Source organism: Antedon bifida, chromosome 5 (genome assembly GCF_963402885.1).
Source record: "Antedon bifida chromosome 5, ecAntBifi1.1, whole genome shotgun sequence".
In the NCBI taxonomy this organism is placed as follows: domain Eukaryota; kingdom Metazoa; phylum Echinodermata; class Crinoidea; order Comatulida; family Antedonidae; genus Antedon; species Antedon bifida.
The window spans coordinates 22,209,831-22,232,115 of record NC_136230.1 but is presented as its reverse complement, the minus strand read 5'-3'; the positions used below and the strand labels follow the sequence as shown (position 1 = coordinate 22,232,115).

The 22,285-nt window shown below is 34.6% G+C and overlaps 1 protein-coding gene across 1 annotated transcript; it reads left to right on the top strand.

The window, feature by feature from the left end:
* The first annotated feature begins 531 nt into the window (after nt 1-531).
* Nucleotides 532-17,249, top strand: LOC144842007 (uncharacterized). Its single transcript, XM_078698343.1, has 16 exons — nt 532-652; nt 2,404-2,510; nt 3,241-3,333; nt 4,033-4,152; nt 4,925-5,017; nt 6,357-6,473; nt 7,056-7,151; nt 7,998-8,111; nt 8,513-8,623; nt 8,782-8,904; nt 9,686-9,859; nt 9,984-10,160; nt 10,477-11,756; nt 11,878-12,028; nt 12,179-16,195; nt 16,448-17,249. Exons 1-16 carry the CDS (start codon nt 561-563, stop codon nt 16,531-16,533), a joined length of 6,951 nt encoding a protein of 2,316 aa, XP_078554469.1. The 5' UTR covers nt 532-560; the 3' UTR covers nt 16,534-17,249.
* Nucleotides 17,250-22,285: the final 5,036 nt, after the last annotated feature.

Sequence of the window (22,285 nt, the reverse complement as noted above, 5' to 3'; positions counted from 1 at the left end):
TTGCTTTAAGATTCGTAGTTCTTCATCTGTATAGGTTCATAAAACAATATAAAATATACCATTATTTAAACATGATGTTTAAGTGTTTTCGGTGGTTCGAGATACAAAGACTATACATATTGGGCTTATCAAAGAAAAAAGGATGAGGAAGTGATATACAATACAATTCCAGTAAATTATACTGGAGACATGCCGCAGCTGTTGATATATGACCTCATGAATTTGAACTGTTATGTTTTCGCCAAAACTTAAGAAGCATTTATTCAGAAGAAGCTCCATCATAAACATCGTTCTACTCATTGCAATGTAAATAATAACATTGAAATGTGTTTACTACATATTTTGTATGATCATGTAAGTTCAATACTTTTATTTATTGTTATATCAATTGACAAAATTATTAGGTTGCCTGCTTGCACATAAACGTCAGGCAACCTACAGACGACCTATCATGGAGTAAATTGGCCTACTAATGTTCATGTGTTTGCGGTTACCATATTTTGACAAATTTATATTCTTTTATTAGTGCACATGTTTGCAACAGAGACGTATCGGTGTGGATGACACGTCGAGTGTCGTACCCAATCTCCCGACGGACCTCGGGTACAACACGTTGCGGATTATTTAATTGGTGGAGGTGTACAACGTACAGGTAAATAATGTCTATTTCTTATAAAGAACGTAAGCCCAAGTTATCGACGCGAAGGATGACATCCTGAACTGTCGCATTTGATTTGACTCACTTGCGTTGCTTCCAAGTGGGAACCAAACTTTAGTCCTATTCATTGACTGTTTATATTATTGTTTTGGGCGTGGTACATAGCGTGATATTACGAGAGAGGCGCAGGATGGTTGTTTATGATTTGCCTTTGTTTTTCCTTGTATTGTGACATACATATTTTTGGCTATTTTGTTGCTATGAACATGCTATGTTTGCTAGTTTTGCTATCTATACTAAGTGGTGAAGTCTTTAGAACTATTCTTTATTTTGATAATGCTTTAAACTTCTTTTCTTGCTATGGAAAATTGTTTTGCATTATACTGTTTATTTTAATACTTTACTTTCTAATGCTTTACACTGCTTTTTTGGCTATGCCAATTTCTTTTCGATTTAGTGATGATCTGCTTATACTGCTTTAAGTCATTTAGGTTTTGCTTTAATACGTTGCTATGACTATTTCTTTATTTTGTTTAATCATTGGAACTGCTTTTTTTTTGCTATGGCAATTTCTTTGCTTTACATTGTTATTTGCTTTAATACGTTGCTACAGTATGGCTATTTATTTATATTTTAATGCTTTACACCGCTTTTTTGTTCTATGGCAATTTCTTTTTGCCTTATTTGCTTTGAAAAATTCTCTAGCAATAATGGTTTTTGTGATATGGAAAGACTCCTTATTTGCATATTTCAGGTAATTTGTACTACTAATTTGCATGCTTTCGCGGTGTTACACAGGATTTTGGGAATTACAAAGCGGTCCCATGTCGACTATAGGAAACCTGTATCCCAGTAATGTAATCCCTGTAATCCAGAGTCCAAAATAACGTAAAATATTTCAATTTAGAGCAAATATTAATATGTACATTCTGAACACATTTTTGAAAAAATCACCTCTCTAACCTTAATGTTTTCGATATATATGAACCTGTAATTTCATCCCCTAATTTGCATACTTCATGTAATTTGTACTAATAATTTGCATACTTTTGAGGTGAGTGATACAGGTGTGATTTTGAGATTTACTAAACAGTTCTATGTTGGCTATTAGAAACCTGTATTCGAGTCATTTGACGGCAGAACAAAGTCTCTACAGACATTTTAGTTTCATTATAATCATATGCAATATTGAGAAGTGGGGTTGAGGGTCAAATGTCGTACTTCCGGTCATTTTTTTTTGTAAAATTTTTCATTGGAGCAAATAGAAATAATTATGTACATTCTGAATACGGCTGTGAAAAAAATCAACTCTCTAGCATTAGTGGTTTTTTAGATATAGCACAACTTTAAATTGTCCCCCTTATTTGCATATTTTATTTAACTTGTACTGCTATTTTGCATACTTTTGCATACATCTCTGTTTGCAATTGTTTCACTTTGGGCTGTTTTTTAGATAGATTGCCTATCCTACTGCTTTAGACCAATACTGCGCCTTAGTGGATAATTCTCATACATAGTAACATGTGATATTACACGTAAATGTATTACTTTTAGTCCTTTGATATGTTTTTGTTGTGTAATTAAATAAACATATTTAATTTTGTCGTTTGTACGGATCACTTAATTCTTCTATTAAGATATGGATAGTTAACTCACTGATAGGCATACAATTAATTTGAACTTACCTTATATTTGTTGGTATTTGTTTTCACCATACCTTTGACTAAATGTGCATTTGTTTAAAGTCGTCGGTACAGTCGAGCGTACCGCACTGAAAGATACTTGGTCACCTCAACAAACTACTTTTGCTGTGGTGGATGGTCTGAAGACAGACTAAGAGGCTGTACAATTCGTAAGTAGTCATGTGTGCAATTATGACATTCGTAATAATAATAATGTCATTTGAACATGACATGATATATGTTCTGCTGTTGAGTGGTATACTTTCATTGAAACACATAATTATTATACTTATAGGCCTACTCATAATGCCTAAATAAAATATGAAAAATAGGGCGACTTAAGAACTTTGTCAGATAACTTTAAAGTTCAGCTCCATTCATGATTTTAAATAACATCTGTGTTAAATGTTATGTATGTGTAACAGAAATCAGAATTAAGATATTTTTCAGTAGTTACAATAGTTTATCCGATGTTACCAAATCAAATGGCCGAGCGGTTAAGGCAGGGGCGCCGTTTACCGTACCTAAACAACATCGGCAAGGGTTCGAGGCCGACTCGCTCCTAGTTCTGGTGGTGGATAAGGACTATAAACCGGAGGTCCAGTGTACACAGTTATAACATGTGTGCACTTTAAAGAACTCAGTTCATTATTCGAGAAGAGTAGGGGGTTATCGCGGTAAACTGGTTCTCAAAATAGCCCCTGTATCAGGGCGATTACCACCTATCTGATAGGACAGTAATTCATTTACTATTACTAATCCTTGGCAACATAGCCTAAAGACATAAAATAAAATTTAAAAAAAATTATATATAAGACAAAAATTCAAATAGATTGGAATCGACCGTGATTTTCCGTTGTATGGGAGTTAAGAGCAGGTACGTGTTTTTTTTTCTAAAAGCAATATGCTCACGAGGCTGTGGTGTTGGTGGAACATGTGAGTCTCCAAATAATTGCCAATGCTTGTCCGGATTTGGTGGACCACGGTGCAATGGTGAGTTAATACATATTGTGAATAACATTTAAAAATTACAGTACAGAAGTCTAGTATCTGTATTTTTGTATGTAAACCACACATTCTTATTTGGATGCTGAAAATGTGGACCATTTATTTGAGTTAATCTTTAATAGAACCATGTATACACTTTCGTAATATTATTCTAAAATGTGATTCAACGGCCCTTAAACCATAAATGTAGGTCTAGCAATACTGTACCATAGAGATTCGAAGAGGGAGCCGCATTTATGCATCTTTCGTTCAATTGAGGAGATATATTTTTGCTGCTGATGCTGCTGCTGATGCAGATGCTGCTGTTGCTTACTCTGTTGTTGCTGCTACTGTTGCTGCGGTTTATATGGGTGTTGCTACCTCGGGTGCCGCTGCTGTTGTTTCTGTTGCTGCTGCTGTATATTTATGTTGCTTCTATTTATGTTGCTGTTGCTATTGCTGTAGTTGTTGTCCTTGTTGCTACTGCTACTGTAGCTGCAGGTACTGCTGATGTTTCCATTGCTGCTACTGGTGATGCTTTTGGTGCTGCTGTGTTAATGTTGTTGCTGCTTTCTATTGCTATTGTTGCTGATGATACTATACTAATTTTGCTTCTACGGATAGTACTGTTACTATTCAATTACACTACAGTAACCGTTTTAATTTATATGCTAACTACTACCGTATGTGGTTATATTTTTAAAGATATCAATGAATGCAGTACCACCAATGGTGGCTGTCATCATATCTGTTACAACACTGCTGGAAGTTATTATTGCCGATGTCATACTGGTTATGTAGAGAATGATAATGGACAATGCGAAGGTAGGTATTAGTAGGCCTACCCAGTCTACACATCGTCGCATTTATTACTATCATTAATTGAGACTTTTGGGTATTTTAACTACAAAGATCATATTATATAGTACAAATAATAAGGGCAAATTGTGTCTAAATAAGCTACTGAAAACAAGAAGACTTGTGCTCATCTGAATGTTACCGTATATTGTATTTGTTTATGCCTACGTGAAAGAGAAAAACATTTAAAGTTAAAGACACTAGACCAACGTTGTTTAACCCAATTTAAAGTCACACGCTACATTTTATGTAAAAATAAATACTACATGGACCTATTAAGATCATTTTTAACGGTTAAAAGTGTGAACAATAAGTCGATTCTATTAATTTAAGCGACCCGCTTTAAACAACATGCATCGCGCGCGGATTGTTCATATTGTGATGTGATGCACCAAACAAATAAAAGAACCGTAACTTTTAATCGAAAATACCAGGTTTTCCACAGTAACCGATTCTGCCAAAAATGGAAAGACAATTAATTCAGTAACGAGACAACGTCAGGCTAGGCATCGCGTACGATGTCCGTACGTTAACTAAGCCTAACCAATCTAGGCATAAAACACGTCTATGAAATTACCTGGTTTAATATTTTTAAAGTTATATTATATGCATTATTTTCACAAAACGTTAACAAGCAAGTCTAGAGTCTTTAAATAAATGTTACCAACCCGAACCAAACAGTGTAAAATCAAGGTACTGATGATTTACAATGTTAAATTGTGATTGTTTTACTATATAGCTGTGTGTAATCCACCATGTGTTCACGGAACGTGCACGGTTCCAGATTATTGTGAATGTCAAGATCATTATGTAGGAGACGCATGCGATGATTGTAAGTAGACTTAAAAAGCACTTAAATATACCCAGAGTTTTTCGGAACTAGAGATAGATGCCATGTGTTGCGTCTGGCCAGATGAAAGGGGCTACCTGTACATTTATAGATGTTGTGCCGCGGCACAATAATTAAAAGATGAAGGTGTTAGCAAAATGACCAATGTTGAAGGCATGGTGAAAGGATTTCAATCTACTGGTAAATGTCTTGAACTGTTTTGATGTTGCACATACTTTTGTGTTATGTTCATGTTCTTGGAGGATGACTGTAGTTGATAAAGGATTCTGGTGGTAAGAGGATGCATTACCCACCCATACGGGGAATGCATCCTCTCAACCTACTGATTTTGATGTTGGAAGTGAATGTTGGGATAGTGTCTGTACTCACATTGGTCATGTATGTGGTATCGTTGTTTAGTCTAATAGTGCATCTATCTGTCTGACGGATTAATTTAATCAACTATGAAATAAATAAATAATAAAACTCGTCCTAAATATTAAAAACTTAACCCTCTAAATAATCTTTCTCAAACTAAAAAAAAATATTTAAAAAAATTATCAAGTAGAGAATCGATATAGCCTCAATACAAGCCCACTGAGCCATCCAACTCGTCGATCCAATTGGGTTTTAACCGACCGATCAGAACAGGGTTGACATCTTTTTCTCAAACTTTAAACTTTGTTTGGGTGACATTTCCGAGCATTCCAATGCTTCCGAAGACGTTACTTCCCAAAGACATGCCGAATATGCATGAAGGTTATTTAAATAACATCGTCAATTCACTTTTTGGCTCAGATATATATTGTTTCGTATGTTTTTCAGCGTTTCCAACCCTCTTAAAACCATTCTAAGGCCTTCCATGCTATACACTATCAAAATGTTGGTTACAACATACATATCTGGGGAATTTTAACTGATTTCTCCCTAAGTATTGAGTGTGTCCGTTAAAAGCTTTAGTCGTGTACAGCGCCACCTACTGGTGGATCCGGGAACATTTGCGTCCAGTGCGGACATTTTACTTTTATAACAATGTACAGATCAGTATTACGTCCCCGTTGAAAGCGGGAACGCTTTTAAATACAAGTTCATTAGTGGGTTGCAGGTTGGCGTCAGAAGAATCCGTAAGCCTACTTGTTGATGAAGTATGATGAGGAATAAGTGAAATTTTTTTCCTTCCCTGATATGATTTCGTTAATGTATCGGGTGATTGATTAGCGAATGTTTGGCTGTATTTTTTTTATGAGAATTTTTTAGAACAAATTTGCCAATTCATACAATCACTTCTTCTATAACGAATAGAAAGGAAATTAAAAACCATTTTTGTTTCATTTTACACAAGTAAATGAGTGCTGGACAGACAATGGTGGATGTGCACAAGTTTGTACCAACACGTTTGGAGGATTTCAGTGCGGGTGTCGGGATGGATATGAATTATCAATGCATACGAATTGTTTGGGTACGTTGGCTAAAGACTTGAATAAACTATAAATTACATTCGTTTAAAATGTATATAAGCTGTAATTGATATAAACATAGAAAACGACTGGTCGTAATTTTATAAAAATCACGTCTTATTTTATGCCCAAATTATACATAATCGCATTATAATAATAACAAATAAATAAAATGAGTTGAAAGATAAATTACCAGCCGATCATTCTCCGTTTATTACATGTGATTTTACAATGCCGTTCAAAACCCTTAAGGATGTATATTATGTAGAAAAAATAATTCTTAAAACATTTTTTGTCGAATATGCCAATAACATTTATAAAAATAAAATAATTATCCACTTTGAACTCAAATTGTATCGGGGAAAAAATGCATTGTTTTTGTAAAAAAAAATTGGTATAATTTAAACAAAAAAATAGTTTAATTGTCTGCCAGCCAATGTTTTTTTTTAAATTTAATCATAATTATATAATTATTTTGTCATTTATATTATTTTTGTCAATGTTTTTTGGAGGAAAATACATCTTTAAAGGTTTGAAGTATTATACTATTTAAACGCATTTAAATTAGTTTGTATTTTTTGTAGCCATCTGCGATCCATCATGTGAGAACAACGGTAACTGTGTAGGACCTAACAATTGTGAATGTCCCGATACATATGAAGGCGATAGATGTGAAATTGGTAAAATACCTAAATCTATTTTGTGGTTTTCAGTATTTATTCTTTTATTTAAATATTATAGAAATAGAATCAACTAGGTAACATTAATTGAAACATTATTTATCCACCAAACAATGACTGTTCAAATGGAAAGTATATTTCCAATGTTTGCCTGTTCAAATGCGAGATGGATAAGACTGGATTCGAGCATTCAATTTGGAATGGGACATCAATAGTATTATTCAATTTATTTTAACACCACTGCTTCCATCCAGAACCGTATGGCATTGAGGATTGGTCACACACGATTTTGATCGCGAAGGAGAGCAGGTTTACAGATACAGATTCATTTATTGTCCAATATAAATGGAAGTTACAGTGCTCATAAATTATCTTGGCTTGCCTATAAAAAATAAATAAATATAAGGGGAAAAAAGGACTATCTAACAAATCTTTTGTTATAATTCCATATCCCAGCTGGGTAGAACGAGTACTTGTAACAGTCCGTCTGCGCGTTCACCGTCCTCACCCTACAACTTCTTACGATAACGGCGCCGATTATGCGTTATGAAGAGGATGATTGGTGTCTTCCAATATAGCATGGAACACATCGGCAAGTCGATCGCTGTAGAAAGAGTCAAGCGTTTGCACAGACGAACCAATTATTTCCCCGCTCTACCCAGTACCTTTAAGTTTTCAATTCGGTTTTTATTCTCTTTACTGATATTTCCTTCCCAGCCCAACAATAACCCCAAATAGATAAGTTTCAGTGTCACATAACGTGGCACAAAAAAACGAATCCTCTGTGCAAAAAATTATTGAGATTTTGTTTTTTTCAATTATCTTGTTATTTTACTTTAATAATAGATGTCAATGAATGCTTATTGAACAATGGCAACTGCGAACACTTTTGTGAAAACCTTCATGGCACATTTAGATGCTCTTGCGACGATGGATATTCTGGCACTAATAGCTGCACAGGTAATGTAATTACAAAATACAGCCGTTTCAACTTTGCCAATACGTTTGAAGTGAATTGTCAATACTGACAATCGACGTCACTATACACATATCATTGTTGGCCACTCTTTAAACGGTTAAGTAGGCCTGTGTAAAGAATTCCGTTGACTACGTCGAAAGCAAGCACAAAAATGAAAAAATATATCCGAATGATAATGCAACCAGGTAGGCTTGGCTATCTAGTGAGGTGAAGTGAATAATATATTAATCTGAAACTAATCGATAAAGTTTGCTGTATTTTAATGCCATTAAAAACGCAGAAATACCAACTTTCACAAGACTACCTGTGTAGACTGTAAGTTAATAATCGGCTTTCTCAACGCCACATGATTATTTCTTTATTTGCCATTGTATTTTTCCAGACATTGATGAATGTTCCTACGCTAATTGTAACAATTGTACAAACTCACCTGGTAGTTTTGAGTGTATTTGTAACGCCGGATATGAAGTATACGATTCATACAATTGTAAAGGTACGAAATACTAGTATAGCATAACGTTTTTAGAAATTATTTTATTTATAACTTTATTAAATTCTTCTAACATTCTGCTAAAAAATAAAAAAATAAATGTATTTAGTTAAAAAATACATGGAAACAAAATGTAATCGCATGTCTTTTTATTATATCAGATATTGACGAATGTTTTGTTGGAATAGACGAATGTGCGCAACAATGTTCCAACTCAATTGGTAGCTTCAGCTGTGATTGCCATGAAGGATGGACACTTGATCATGATAAGAAAGGCTGCACAGGTACGACTGACTGACTGTCATGTTCCTCAAAAACATGAAAAATGAAGATTAATAAAAACAAAATGTTGAATATGTTAATTCGCTGTTTTAATAATGTTAATCACTTCCGTAAAAATATCTTAAATAAATAATGTTTTCACTTATAAAAAGACAAAATAAACGGTTGAATTCAGCCAAAAACCTAATGTCTTTTAGTAAAATTTACTATTTTTTGCTTTAAATTACAGTTTTTTCAGGTAATTAATTTTGTTTTGGTAAAAGTGAATAACTAGTATGTGATATTGAAATGACATATTCAACAAAAATATTTAAAACAATTATTTTGTTTCAGGGGGACAATATTATCTTTTAATTGTTTTTGCATAAAGTGCAAATTATATACAATCCAGAAAAAAACATCAGTATTATACGTTTTTTTATAACTACAAATAATACGAGGCTTTACTAAAACACACTTCACTCGAAAATTGGTAACCACTCTCACTAATCAATGCTTACGTATTACTCTCGTTACTGACCTATTACTATTATTACTGACCTGTGTGGTTTCCCTTTTCAACAAATCAGCCTTTTCATATCATATCAATGTCATATTATTTTAGTATAGGCCTGTTGTTTTGGGATGCTGTTCCGGAGAGCTCTTTTTTTTTTCATTTTTGTTTTTGGAACAATGGTACATTTTGAGAACCTTGTTTTGTATTGTTGCCATCAGCTAGTAATCTATTGAAAAAATCTATTAACTTAATAAAATAATATCACATTGCTATGTATTAATTAACAGCAAGCCCTTGTGTTGAAATCGGTGTACCTTTTGATGGCAATCGCTCATGTACTGGATTCACAACTGGAGAAACGTGTGTCTTTGAGTGCAAATGGAATTATCGCTTATTGGGATCTGATGTTAGAGAATGTCTATCAAACAGTGTTTGGAGTGGCCAACTAACAAGTTGTGAAGGTATGTGGCTAAAATATATTAAAAGGTAAAGGTATTTATATTTCTATTATTTTTATTCTTAAATTATAACTAATCATTTTAGTTTTGTATATATTATAAACTTAAACTCGACACTGTCTTGTAGAAATTCTATGTTCCGAAGTTCCATTGCCTAAAAATGGTTACGTCAGAATTCCATGCGAAAATAATGTAGAAAGTCAGTGCAGTTTTGGCTGTGATTCCGGATATTTCTTGGAAGGAAATATTGTGACGAAATGTTTAATATCTGGAAAATGGAATAGTACTTTTCCAAAATGTTCTGGTAAGATGCAGTAAACACATTTATTACATCACGTAACATTTTCTTATACATATTCATAACAAATGGATGTCTTAATTTGAAAGGAAACATATCTCTACGGACAGACAAACGGAAATGGCGAACTTCAAAATAATGCAAGATGATAAAATCAATCTTGCAAAAATCATAACATTGTCCGCTTACTCGGGTGTCATCTGATAACAATGAGGGCACTTGCCTTTTTATAAACTATTGTTTACATGATAGAACAGCAACCTGTGCGAAACGATTAAAATTCATCATACCAATAATGTCAACACACCTTGTTTTATTTTAGAAATCCAGGTATGTTCTCCATCGCCATGTTTAAATGGTGTTTGTCAGACGTCCCAAAACGCGGTGGGTGGTTATACATGTGACTGCTCTGGGACTGGTTATACGGGAAAGACATGCGCAGAAGGGTTCGTAACAACACCAGAGTGGCCTGATGTTTGGGTAGGAGATGTTTATGATTTGAAATTTATTGCTAAACCAAAACTAGCGCTTGACCTAACTATCAAAACAGATTCTGATAAAATTATTGTTGAGCCAGACACGTTATCGTTTTCTTCAAAAATAAATAACCTTACGTGTTCAGTTCGTGGAGTTAGACAAGGTTTTGTGAAGATATCATATGTCCTAAGAGGACGGGAAGCAGCAGCGTTTCTTACACCACACGATGACAATATATTCGTTTTAAAGAACAGCTCACACAATGTGGACACAATGTTTACACCAGGCTATCGATTACCATCAGGTTGTTTTGTACTATCGACTTATTCCACATGCACAGGACATTATTATGTATCTACTAACAAATGGACAAATAAAAATAACTTTACTGTTGAGACCAACGGAATTACATCACTGGCAACAGAAATGTTGGAATTACCACTTAGTCTTGACGGACAGATAGTAACAAGTAGCATGTCAACAGTGTTACAAAATGACAACTGCCAAAGTAAAGCCATAACATTAGATGATATTCAATATTTTGTTCGGTATAATTCTTTGTATCGCAATTACACACGGCAACTTGAAAATGTCTTCCCTGATTGGATAACGTTTATATCCGTTGACATAGATCCGATGGATGCTACAACATCTTTTTCAGCATTGAGTCTTCTTGGAGCTGAAATAAAATCGATTGAGTGGTGTGAAGCTGCACCCGTCGTAAGTGATGGCCAGTACTCTGTCTTATTACTCTCGAAGGCAGAATTGATGATTGGAGGCAGACATGTATCTTTGCCACAACCACCGTTCAAAGGAAAGTACTGTTTATTAGTGGGTATGTGCACAATGACATCTGGAGAAGTAATGATGGTATTTCCAGAAGGTTCCAGAGATATTTCTAAGTACATCAGGAATATAGAATATGATGATTCCTTTGAAGTTAATGTCAATTTCCTGGCTTTTTCAAAAAATGGTATGCATAATCCAAATGTTAACTATAACAATGGAGGCGATAAAGTCAGCATCTTGATGAATTTGCAATACTCCTACTACCTCAACAACACAGTATCTGCTAAAGTCGAAGGTAGTGGAGATGTTCAAGTTTCTCTAGAAAATGTAGCACAGGTAGTCATTTTTCTTAAATTGTCCTTGTTTCAATAAACATAAATAATTGGTAGCTTTAAATAGCTAATGTTCCTACAACTTGTTATCCCTAAATCATTTTAGTATGTATCTCGTTTTCTAGTTATTCAGTCATCTATTTATACAACGCTGGGCGTTGCAACAATTCGGAAATTCCAAAATTAGCTTATTCTGGAAGATGCTTGGTGAAGACATAGTATTGGATTTCATCTCAAATAAGGCTGGTAGGCCGAGTTTGTACGTCAGTGTTGGTGGTGAGTTTTATTTACAGACGGTGTTGTTAACTTATAATAAGCAGATTATTATTTACCTGCCAATATCATTGTGATATACTGTATTTAAGAATTCTAATGATTACAATGAATATAATTTAACAGTTAAATTTATATTAGGTTTTCTTGTAGATGGACCTTTGTCTCCTGATCGAGGGATAACAATGGAATCATCTACATCATTTGGATTTTTTTATGACACACCTTTTTCCTGGTTGCTAAATACTGTTGAATCTACTGTAGAAGTGTCTGTGGACTACGATTTGTCACCGGAGCTTGGCATTCCATCAGATCTTAGCAATATGACAGAGATTATAAGTGATCTTCATAACATATCATCTCAACTGAAAGAGTTATGTGAACAACTAATGACTGTTGAATATGACGAATTGTATTCCAATCTGCTGTCTACAGTCAATGAATTAAATTACAATATTAATCAGTATTTCCAAGCGTTAACTCAAAAATATTTGAAACAGATTGCTAAGTCTCTGGCTGAGTTACGTCTACAATGTAAGGTTATTATAAATACGCTTTGGAATGTTAATGACAAACTGTCCAACAACCCCGGTACAATCAATTTGCAAACTGATCTTTTAAATTTTACAGCTGGAATAGAGCATCTCAGTAACAAAGTTCTTGTAGAAGTTCAGAATCTTTTCGCTTATTTAAAGACATCGGGGTCTGGTTTTCGCATTTATTCCAGCATATGTTTGCCAAAAAATCTCTGTTTTCCGTCATTAGGGGTAAAAGTCTTAAATTCATTTAACAATTGTACAAACTTTAAAGACCAACACCAGGATAATCAGCCTGTACCTAATGTATGTATGACAGGAGAATACTCTGATACTCAAACCCTAAATAAATACATCCGTGTTCCAGGTGGATCGATATTGAGATTAGCATTTGCATGCAACGTTAATCATTGGATAGGAAGCATACCGATTAACACCAATCTTCTTGGAATTGAACAAGACACGACTATGCACCTAAAAATGAACGGGATTTATTTTAGTTTTTTTGGTAAGCTTTGGGGTTTGTTTGATGTGATGGGTAACGCTACTTCAATAATGACATCATTTGAGTCGATGGTGCTATCTGTAAATGGAGAAGCAACGGTTGAAGGTCCATTATCATTAGGAAGAACACTGAAAAACAAAATCATCTCTTTATCGCAAAAATCAATTGACGACAGCGAACGAAGACTTGGCCAAGCTTCAAAGGCTCTCGAAATAGCAACATTAACATTGCGGGATGCATTGGAGGAAGAAGCCAATCTCATTGATAATCTTGCTAAAGCTAGCATGAAACATGAGTCCGCTTTGGGAAGTTTGGTTGCTGCAAACAACGAAGTTGAAATAGCACGCCAAACACTTGAAGATTCACGCCATGATACAAGAGAATTAGAAGAAGCCCTGGCCAATGTATGTGAAATACAAGAATGCAGTGGTGTATGTCTACCCGGAAGTAAACTTGTTCCCTACGTAGAAGATGTGTACGGATATATTCCATATGAATGTTGTATTAAGAAAAATGAATCAACAGTTGTTAGTGAGACGACCGGCTGCTGTGATATTTGTTATATACCAACGCCCGTCAAAACCCTTAGTTTAAACCCTATAAAGCTTGTTACTGCTGCGGTTAATCTTGTATTGAAAAGATTTGTTAGCGCAGTACTAGATACAATAGCATTTATAACTTCCATAAAGAAGGGCACTCGAGATTCCTATTCAAAAGGTGAATGTTGTGAAGAATGTCAAAAAACTGTTTTAGTAACAGCTACGTTGGAGTCGTGTAGCATATGTGCTAGGTATGATGTTATAGGTCAAATTGAGAAGCTTCAAACAGAAAGTGTTCCTTGCAGCGTACATGTCCCGGACGCCAATTGTGTACGGGAAAATGAACATTGCCGAAAACAACGAAGTCGAGCATTTGATCAAATAAAAAACGAAACCACCAACCTTGCTGTACCAATTAAACAGTTTGATGATGCTGTTTTACGTGCATCTGTTGCAGAAGCAGCATTGCACGAAGCATCAATCGATTTAGACGATGCATTGAACCAGCAAATAGAAGTATCAGACAGGGTTACGATACTGAAGAAACACTTCAACAATACTCAAGATGCATTGAGGAAAATACGAAAAGATGTTAAAGCAGGTCTGAATATAAAACAACATCAGATAAACGGATCACTTGAAGGAAGTTTAGAGTTAAAGAAACTTTACTTTAACATTGATCTAGTTGTAGAAGACACTTCCATGATTCCATTTTTATGTTATATTACGTTGTCATCTACTCCTGTACAGATTCAAGTAATAATTGATGCCAACAATTTCAATTATACTATTCAAAATGCTGCACTTTTCATTACGGAGGAATTGTTTGGTGACATAACAAGATCAGTAAGAAGAAGGAGAGGAGTGACCCAAAGACGTTTTGGACATCGTAATAGACGTGACACCAATGCAATTATTGAACAGCCCCCGATGCAAAGGATAAGTTATAATCTGATAAACAACTCACTGGATCTAAATATTAACAGCCTTTCTCGAGATCAACACGTTATTCAAAACGAAGAAATGTGCGCAGACTATACCAACATACTGGGTTTTATTGAACATTCGTTCCAGACACTACTAGATATGGTAAATATCAGTAAAGTTGCTAATGTACATGCAAAAGCATTGGAAACAAAGTTTCAAAACGATTACATGTACAATCTATCAGTAGCAGTATCATCGAGTGATGTAAACACTAGTGCATTGTTATTTTTTAACTTAACTATGAGTGATTTAGAAGACTCCAATGCAGGTGATGGAGTTGAGAAAAATGCGTTATCGAAGGTTATTGATTCTTCAAAGAGGAAAACAAACAACAAAGCATTACTTGAGGTTGACGTGATGACTAACTGGAAAACTGTTATGGACCAATATACTCGTAATGCAAGTGGTCTCACTGACTGTGAATGGTTTTATGATTGCTTAACAGCGGAATTGATTGCCTTAAAATATTTGTCAGAAGGAAGAGAAAGTTACCAGAATGTCATCGCTCTCGATGAATATGTATCAACGTTCCTGAATGGTAATTTGTCAAGTTCCGAAGAAGTAGAAACAAGTGGGACGATTGTACTAACGCGGGTTGTTTTTCTTAAAGATTATAATGATGTATGTTTAGAAGCTCCCATCATTACTCAGCACCCTGAGCCAAAATTAACTACCATTGAAGGAGAGAATATTACTCTGACGTGCCAAGCCACTGGAAATCCATTACCAACATTTAGTTGGAAGTTTAATGGCCAAATACTGAGTGGAATGAATTCAAACTCATTGCATTTAAACCAAGTAAATTCATCTAATTCTGGAACTTACAGTTGTCAGGCTTGCAATAAAGTTACAAAGGTTTCATCATTACAATGTGACGTCACAATTGAATTTGCACCACTGATCACCGAGCACCCGCAAGACACTGTAATCGAACATGGTAATATCGAAGGTGCATATTTCACTTGTCAGGCGTCCGCTCGGCCACTGACAGACTACCAATGGTACTTTCAGTCTTTAACGTCAGATATGGAACTAATCCCAGGTCAGAATGGCTCGATTATTGAGATATTAAGCCCAACATTTAACCAAGATGGATGGTATGTATGTGAAGCATCAAACAATCACGGAAAAAAGCTTTCAAATCCCGCAAGACTTCACGTTCTTGACATATCCATGCCGGAGTTCTCCAGCAAAATATCCATAGGACTTTACCGAGTAGATTCCTCTAATTTAACAAATGAAACTTTGAACGATGTTATTGAGAAAGTCATTAGTAGTGATGACCCAAACCTAGAGCGTCTCAACTATAAGGAGTTGACTCCAAATGGTAAATCATTTCTAAGGAAAATAACATTTGAAATAACAAGTACCAACGTGACATCCATTGATATGGTGAATGTAAGTCGACAGGAATCAGCGCATAAAGTGAAAGACAAGATTGACAGTATCATCGCTAAAGTTGTTCAACTTCAAAACGTGCTGACACCAGGTGACATATTTGATCTCAGAGGTGAACCTGTTGAAATGGTAGAATTTAATGCTGATTTACATGGTCCAATATGTCCAAAGACTCAGTATGCACACGATGATGGATACATATGTGGTGAGTTGAAATCTTTCCAAATTCAGGTTGGTCTGTTTTACAACAAATAATATTTAAATTGTTATATGGTCACCTGTTAATTTATCTTTTTTTATCATATATATTTTAAAATATTTTTTAAAATTGTCATAATGTTGATCTTTGGAAGAATCGGTTCGTGTAAGGAACAACGAAACTGTTATAGAGGTATTTACCATCTAATTCGTAGTTTACCTTGTACATTTATTCATAATATCTTTGTTTCTTCTTTAGTGAACTGTCCTCCTGAGTCATACCGTGGAAATGAAAACTTGCATGCAGTTTGTCAGCCTGAAGAAGGAAAAACAGATTTTACCTAATGGTTTTTCTTTTTAATTTTCTGAAAATAATGTAGAAATCACATTTGTTAGACTACACTATTGAAAACGTACGTATCACGAATAGACTGTGTGTCTATTGTTGATGCTTCTAGTTGCTGCGCTTTTTGACTTCCTACGTAAAGTAGAAACCATTTTTCAACTAAACTTTTGTTAACAAAAGCACATTCCTGTAAATAAACGTAGTAGCATAAGGTTAACATAGGTTTATTATGGGTTTTAACTTTCAATGTACGCTTGCCTGCAGTTGCTTTTTATAACGTAATTGTTATTCTCGATGCTACAGTAGAAATAGATTTTATTACTTATTGATATAGCTGTGTGCTTGCTTGGATTATAAATTTAGATAGTCATTGTTTGTAAACTTTGTATAACTAAAATCTCATCCACACATCTTTAGGTTAATACAGGAAGACTAGATTACCATGCTGCAACACTGTTTCCAGAGTTATTCATAATACGTTCATAATGTGATGCAAACATGCTGTGTTAGGAACGAGAATTGAACACATTGTATTATATAATGTTATATCTGTTTTGATAATGACAATAGTCATATTTCTAGACTCATATTGCTATATTGTTTGGTTTGTTGATAATATTAAAATGCTAACAAAATTAATGTTATGTAGTCTCTGTAAATAGCAAGCGACTGAAACTGTACAAATTAAATAATCTGTAATCAATGCAACTACCATATTTTTTGAGAAATGCCCTAAATAATTATCCAAATTGTTACGGGTGTATTGGTTGTTTAGTAATAATTGCGGTACTAGATAATCTACTTGTTGGTAGCCTAACTGAATTAGTTATTAATCCAGTTATATAGGCTGTCCAGTAGGCTACGTGGATCCGAGTAAAATGTAAATGTGACGAATGAGACTAATTGGAGGGGTCATGTGTACTGGAAGTATCCAACATCTATTGTTCCAATAACAATTATACATTTTTAGTATTTCGGTATTTAACAGTATGACGTCTCAGACACTCTATTCTGCAGTTGTCAGTAGATAGAGTCTAACTGACTATCGCAAGTCATGTATTCATTTGAGTTACCAAGGCGATCTAACAACAGACCGCTTGCCCAGATCAAATGGCTTACATCTAACGCTTGACATAATTTTGACTTGACAATTCGCTTCCTCAAATATTTAGTAAATGAAATCAGTGGGTATCAAATAATTCATACGCTTATTGATGGATTCGCCTAAATCCAAAACCCTTCCGACTTTCAATATATTACTCAATGTCGAGTGAGTATGAACTTCAGCATCATTTTATGAATAGCCTAATTGTGAAGGGTAACGGTAAACATAATTTCAATTCACGTAAAAAACAAGAAAAACAGTAAAGTTGTTACCAACGTAGAAGATGTGTATACGGATATGTTCCGTAGAATCAGCAGTTGTTACTGAGAGACTGCTTTTATATACTACGACCAATGTAACCATTAGTCTAAACCAACGTGTTTACTGCTGTGGTTAACCTTGTATTGAAAACATTATGTTAATTATGTTAATAAGTAAATTAGTCGGAATTCTTATTATATTCAAAAGATGAATGTTGCGAAGATTGTCAAAAACAGCTAAGGTGAAGTAGTGTAGGTTAGAGGTTAATAGATCAAATTGAGAATATTCAACCAGAAAATGTCCTGTGCCGGACGCAAATTGCATACGGGACATTGTTATCTACTCCTGCACAGATTCACCGATTCAGGTTAGTTATAATCTGATTAACAACTCACTGGATCTCAATATTACCAGTCAAGTCATTCTTTCTCATGTTACTCAAAACGAGGTATGCAGACTATAACAACATACTGGGTTTTATTGAACATTCGTTCCAAACACTGCTAGAAATGAAGGGTTTTGTGATTGCTTAACAGCGGAATTGATTGTTTTAAAATATGTTTTTAGAAGGTAAAGAAAGTTAATAAAAATATTTTTAACAATTCGCGTAATTTGAAAGAAAGATTCGTACAAAGAGACACCACCAGACAAATGCGTACCACATACTGTTTACTTCGCTGTCAGTGTATCGTACGTACGTCAAAATGGAATGCCGCAGTTACTTAAAATATATAGTAGTACACTTAATATGGTTTTATTTTTTACCAGAAAAGATATGATCATATTTTTCTCCCCGACAAATATGGTCAATACTCCCCGACGGGGAGGGGGGGGGGGGCTACCGCTGGCGCCACCACTGATACAAAAGTCATGAGACGAATACGTTCTCACTAAGAAGCAGACTTTGGAGTAAAGTTCAGCTTGATTAAATTCAAGGAATTATGCATTCCAATACCGGTTCACTGTAATTGTAGGATAGGCATTACAAACCTAAATATAGGCCTAGGAGTTTAATAAATAACACAATTTTTACTTTGCAGACATTCTGTAGTTTTAGCAGAAACTACACTCTGTACATTGAATAGATTGAGTATGGGCCCACAGAAACAAGGAAATAAAATTATGGGGTCATATTTTTATCATACCTTCATATCACCAAATTCGTGTGAATATTACATCAAATACATCTAATGCACTGTCATCCCGAACAATATTGTTGTACGAGCACCCTATAAACATTTCATGAGAAACAAAATGCCTTTATGTGAATGAACGATTATGAATAATCAAATTACTCACAGTCATCCATTCACATAAGACCATCATTTTGATTATATCAAACGCATGGTTGTACAGTACGTACATTTGTACACACAAACATGATTTTTAAAATGTCATGGTATATGGTTCGAGTACAGTATATCTTGTAGGCGTATTGATTTGGGTTCGCTTGAAGCTGAGCGGGTTATGCGATCACCTTGATGTGGGATACGGAAATCACAAAATAAAAGTACACTGTATTTAATTGGTTGTCTCGGAAATAACTGCACTACACTACACTTTCTATGTATTAAAATAATAGGCCTATGTATAATTTATGGCTTATGTATAAAGAATAAACCTGAAACAAGAAACTAAGTGAAAACAATGACTATACCAATCTGTACTTATAAATAACGATATTTTCTGTTGCCGTTATAGTTAAAAATATCTCTCCTGATCGCACCTAAAACAAGAGCAATCGGAGAGTTTCAACCCTCCGCAAGGAGTAATATATGTTATTTCGTATCCACATGCGCACAAATATGCACATTATGTGAATGTGCGCAATTTATATATACATAATATATCCAAAGGCAAATTACTGAAAATAATGACAATGCTGTTGGATTCGTGGCTGAGTCTCATTGGAGATACAAAATAAAATAAGCAAAAAGCTAAATAAAAAAAAGTAAACAGCCAGAAAAAGTTGCAGAGCTTGTGGCTAAGGTAACAATTATGTAGTTTCCGGTTGATGACCACAAAAAGTCACAATTTGGTTGACCCGAAAAAAATTAAGTAAAGTATTGAAAGTTAAAACTATATATATTTCTGCTCAACTAACAACACAATTTCTTACTGTTGTTTCGCTCAATAGGCCTGCATGCACATTCTCTTAATGTGTTCCCCTTGTTTTGCTGTCGAATAACTAGCAAACGTCTTCAACATAATTATAGTGAAATTATGAGGATATTAATGTGAGCCTATCAATTAATATTCAATTTTAACGTACAATACGAATTACAATGGTATACACTCTTTGACTGCGTGCCATGTTAACATTATAATGTGTCATGTACACTAAAACAAATTTGTAGACTACACAACAAAGGCGAGACGTTATGACACGAACATTTGTAGATTTTATATGTTTAATTACCAAAAATTTTTAAGGCTAAGTTAAGTACAAAGTATATACCTATATGAAAAGTTATGTATAACTATTTAGGTTTACAAACAGTATCACGTTTCACTTTAATAGAGGCCTATAAAATATAAAAGGCCTACAAATACAATACGACATTGTTGACTGAATTGATTTTTGTAAGTGCATTATCAATCACACAATAAATTCTAAGAACGCTTAATGTCTTCAATCTCTAAATTTAGGCCTAGTATCGTTTTTAAAATGGTTGTGATTTTTTAGAATTTTTTTTTTTTGCTAAATCAAATATCTATAATAGACATCGGTTTCTTGGCATTTAAGTGATATTATCTGTTAAATGATTTGACATACTGTATATATGGAGTATAATCATCATAGGCCTACTAATACTTACATGAAGTCATCGCGTAGTTGAACTGAAAATTTAATGATTATTAATAGGTTTACTATCACTCTAAATCCAAAGATTATAGAATACAAAATATAAAAAATAATAATTAGGATAAAATTCCACCCCTGCGGACACTATCTCGATAGCAATTAACGTTCTTTTATTTTTCGGACGGAAATCAGAAATTCACAGAAACGAATGTCACTCTCATTTGGATTTATGAGGCTCGTATTTCCCAAGTGTAATTCCCAACGTCCATACTCAGCACCAACTAATGACGTCAGAGTGGAATTTCCAACATCTCTATAGCATAACAAAAACGCTTTGTTGTCGAAGTGTGGCAAATGTAACACCACACAGCAATGATGAAGGTGTTACCTGTAGGCATCCTACTTCTTTGTTTTATTAATGTTATTGTGTCTGACCCTAGACCTGGACGGTAAGTTCAATATTTTGTTAGAGTGTGTGACTTCATTAGATCGATTTAAATTGAAGGCCTACATAGGCCTAGTACCCCGTCATATACCACCACGATAATTACCGCTACGGAAGACATCTTGGATCCAGACTCATAGCATGCATAAATTATGAATGCATTTTAAAAGGTCACTGAACGCAGAATCGTATGTTTTATCTTGAAAGAGTGCACATTGTAACGAAAACATAGGCCTACATAGCAGGAGTAAACGTGGATGGGTGGAAATCCCCCATGCAATGTATGGTATAAGGTCATTTGGTCATCTCTCTAAGACTTTTAATTCCTTGATACATTGATCATATAGCAGAACATAATAATTGTGATGCCCATCCGGTACGCAATGGGTTAAAATAGGAGTGTGGGAGGGCGGGGGTACTTAACATTCGTGAAAAAAAAAATGTTTATGCCTATTCCTTAATGCATTAATGCATTTGAAGGTTTTACAATGTAAGGGAATCCTATTTAGGGAAACGTGTAAAGTGCAAAGATGGATTTCACGCACACACCCACGTTGTCTGTGATAATTGCTATTACTTTATATCGGGCCATATGATGACCGGAAATTATACTATTTTTCCTTATGGGAAAGGGAACCAACACAGAATAGCCGCTTGGTCGATTATACTTATAGTTAATTACTTAGTCTTAACGCGGCCCGGGTGCGAACTTTATTACGGTCTTCTTTTACAAATACATTAGGCCTATTAAATTGTCATTCTTATTTCGGATTTTTATATTATTCATCAATTCTATGAAATAAATTAAAGAGACACATAATAGACATATCTACAGTTTAGTTATCATCATTCCTACCGTATATCAGAATAATTAGCTTTTCACTTTATCCGACCAAGTGCGGTTGCTCTTAGGGTGTCACGAAAGCTAAGATCTCGAAAGCTATAGATCACCTAGACCTAAGATCACGAAATCTAAGACCAAAGTTTGCAAATTCTAAGATATACGACGGCTTAAAAACAATAATTGTTTATACATAATTTTAAACATAGTAGGTTTCGTGACACTCGTTACTCTTAGGCCTAGATCACAAGCACCTTCAGCCATCGATACTCTGTAAACAGTTTCCTATTAGG

Bases quoted from the DNA above. Each gene is read 5' to 3' on its own strand.
- LOC144842007 (XM_078698343.1), top strand. From the start codon at position 561: ATGACACGTCGAGTGTCGTACCCAATCTCCCGACGGACCTCGGGTACA. The intron at 653-2,403 runs GTAAATAATGTC...ATTTGTTTAAAG, and splicing joins TGGAGGTGTACAACGTACAG to TCGTCGGTACAGTCGAGCGT. The intron at 10,161-10,476 runs GTAAGATGCAGT...GTTTTATTTTAG, and splicing joins TACTTTTCCAAAATGTTCTG to AAATCCAGGTATGTTCTCCA.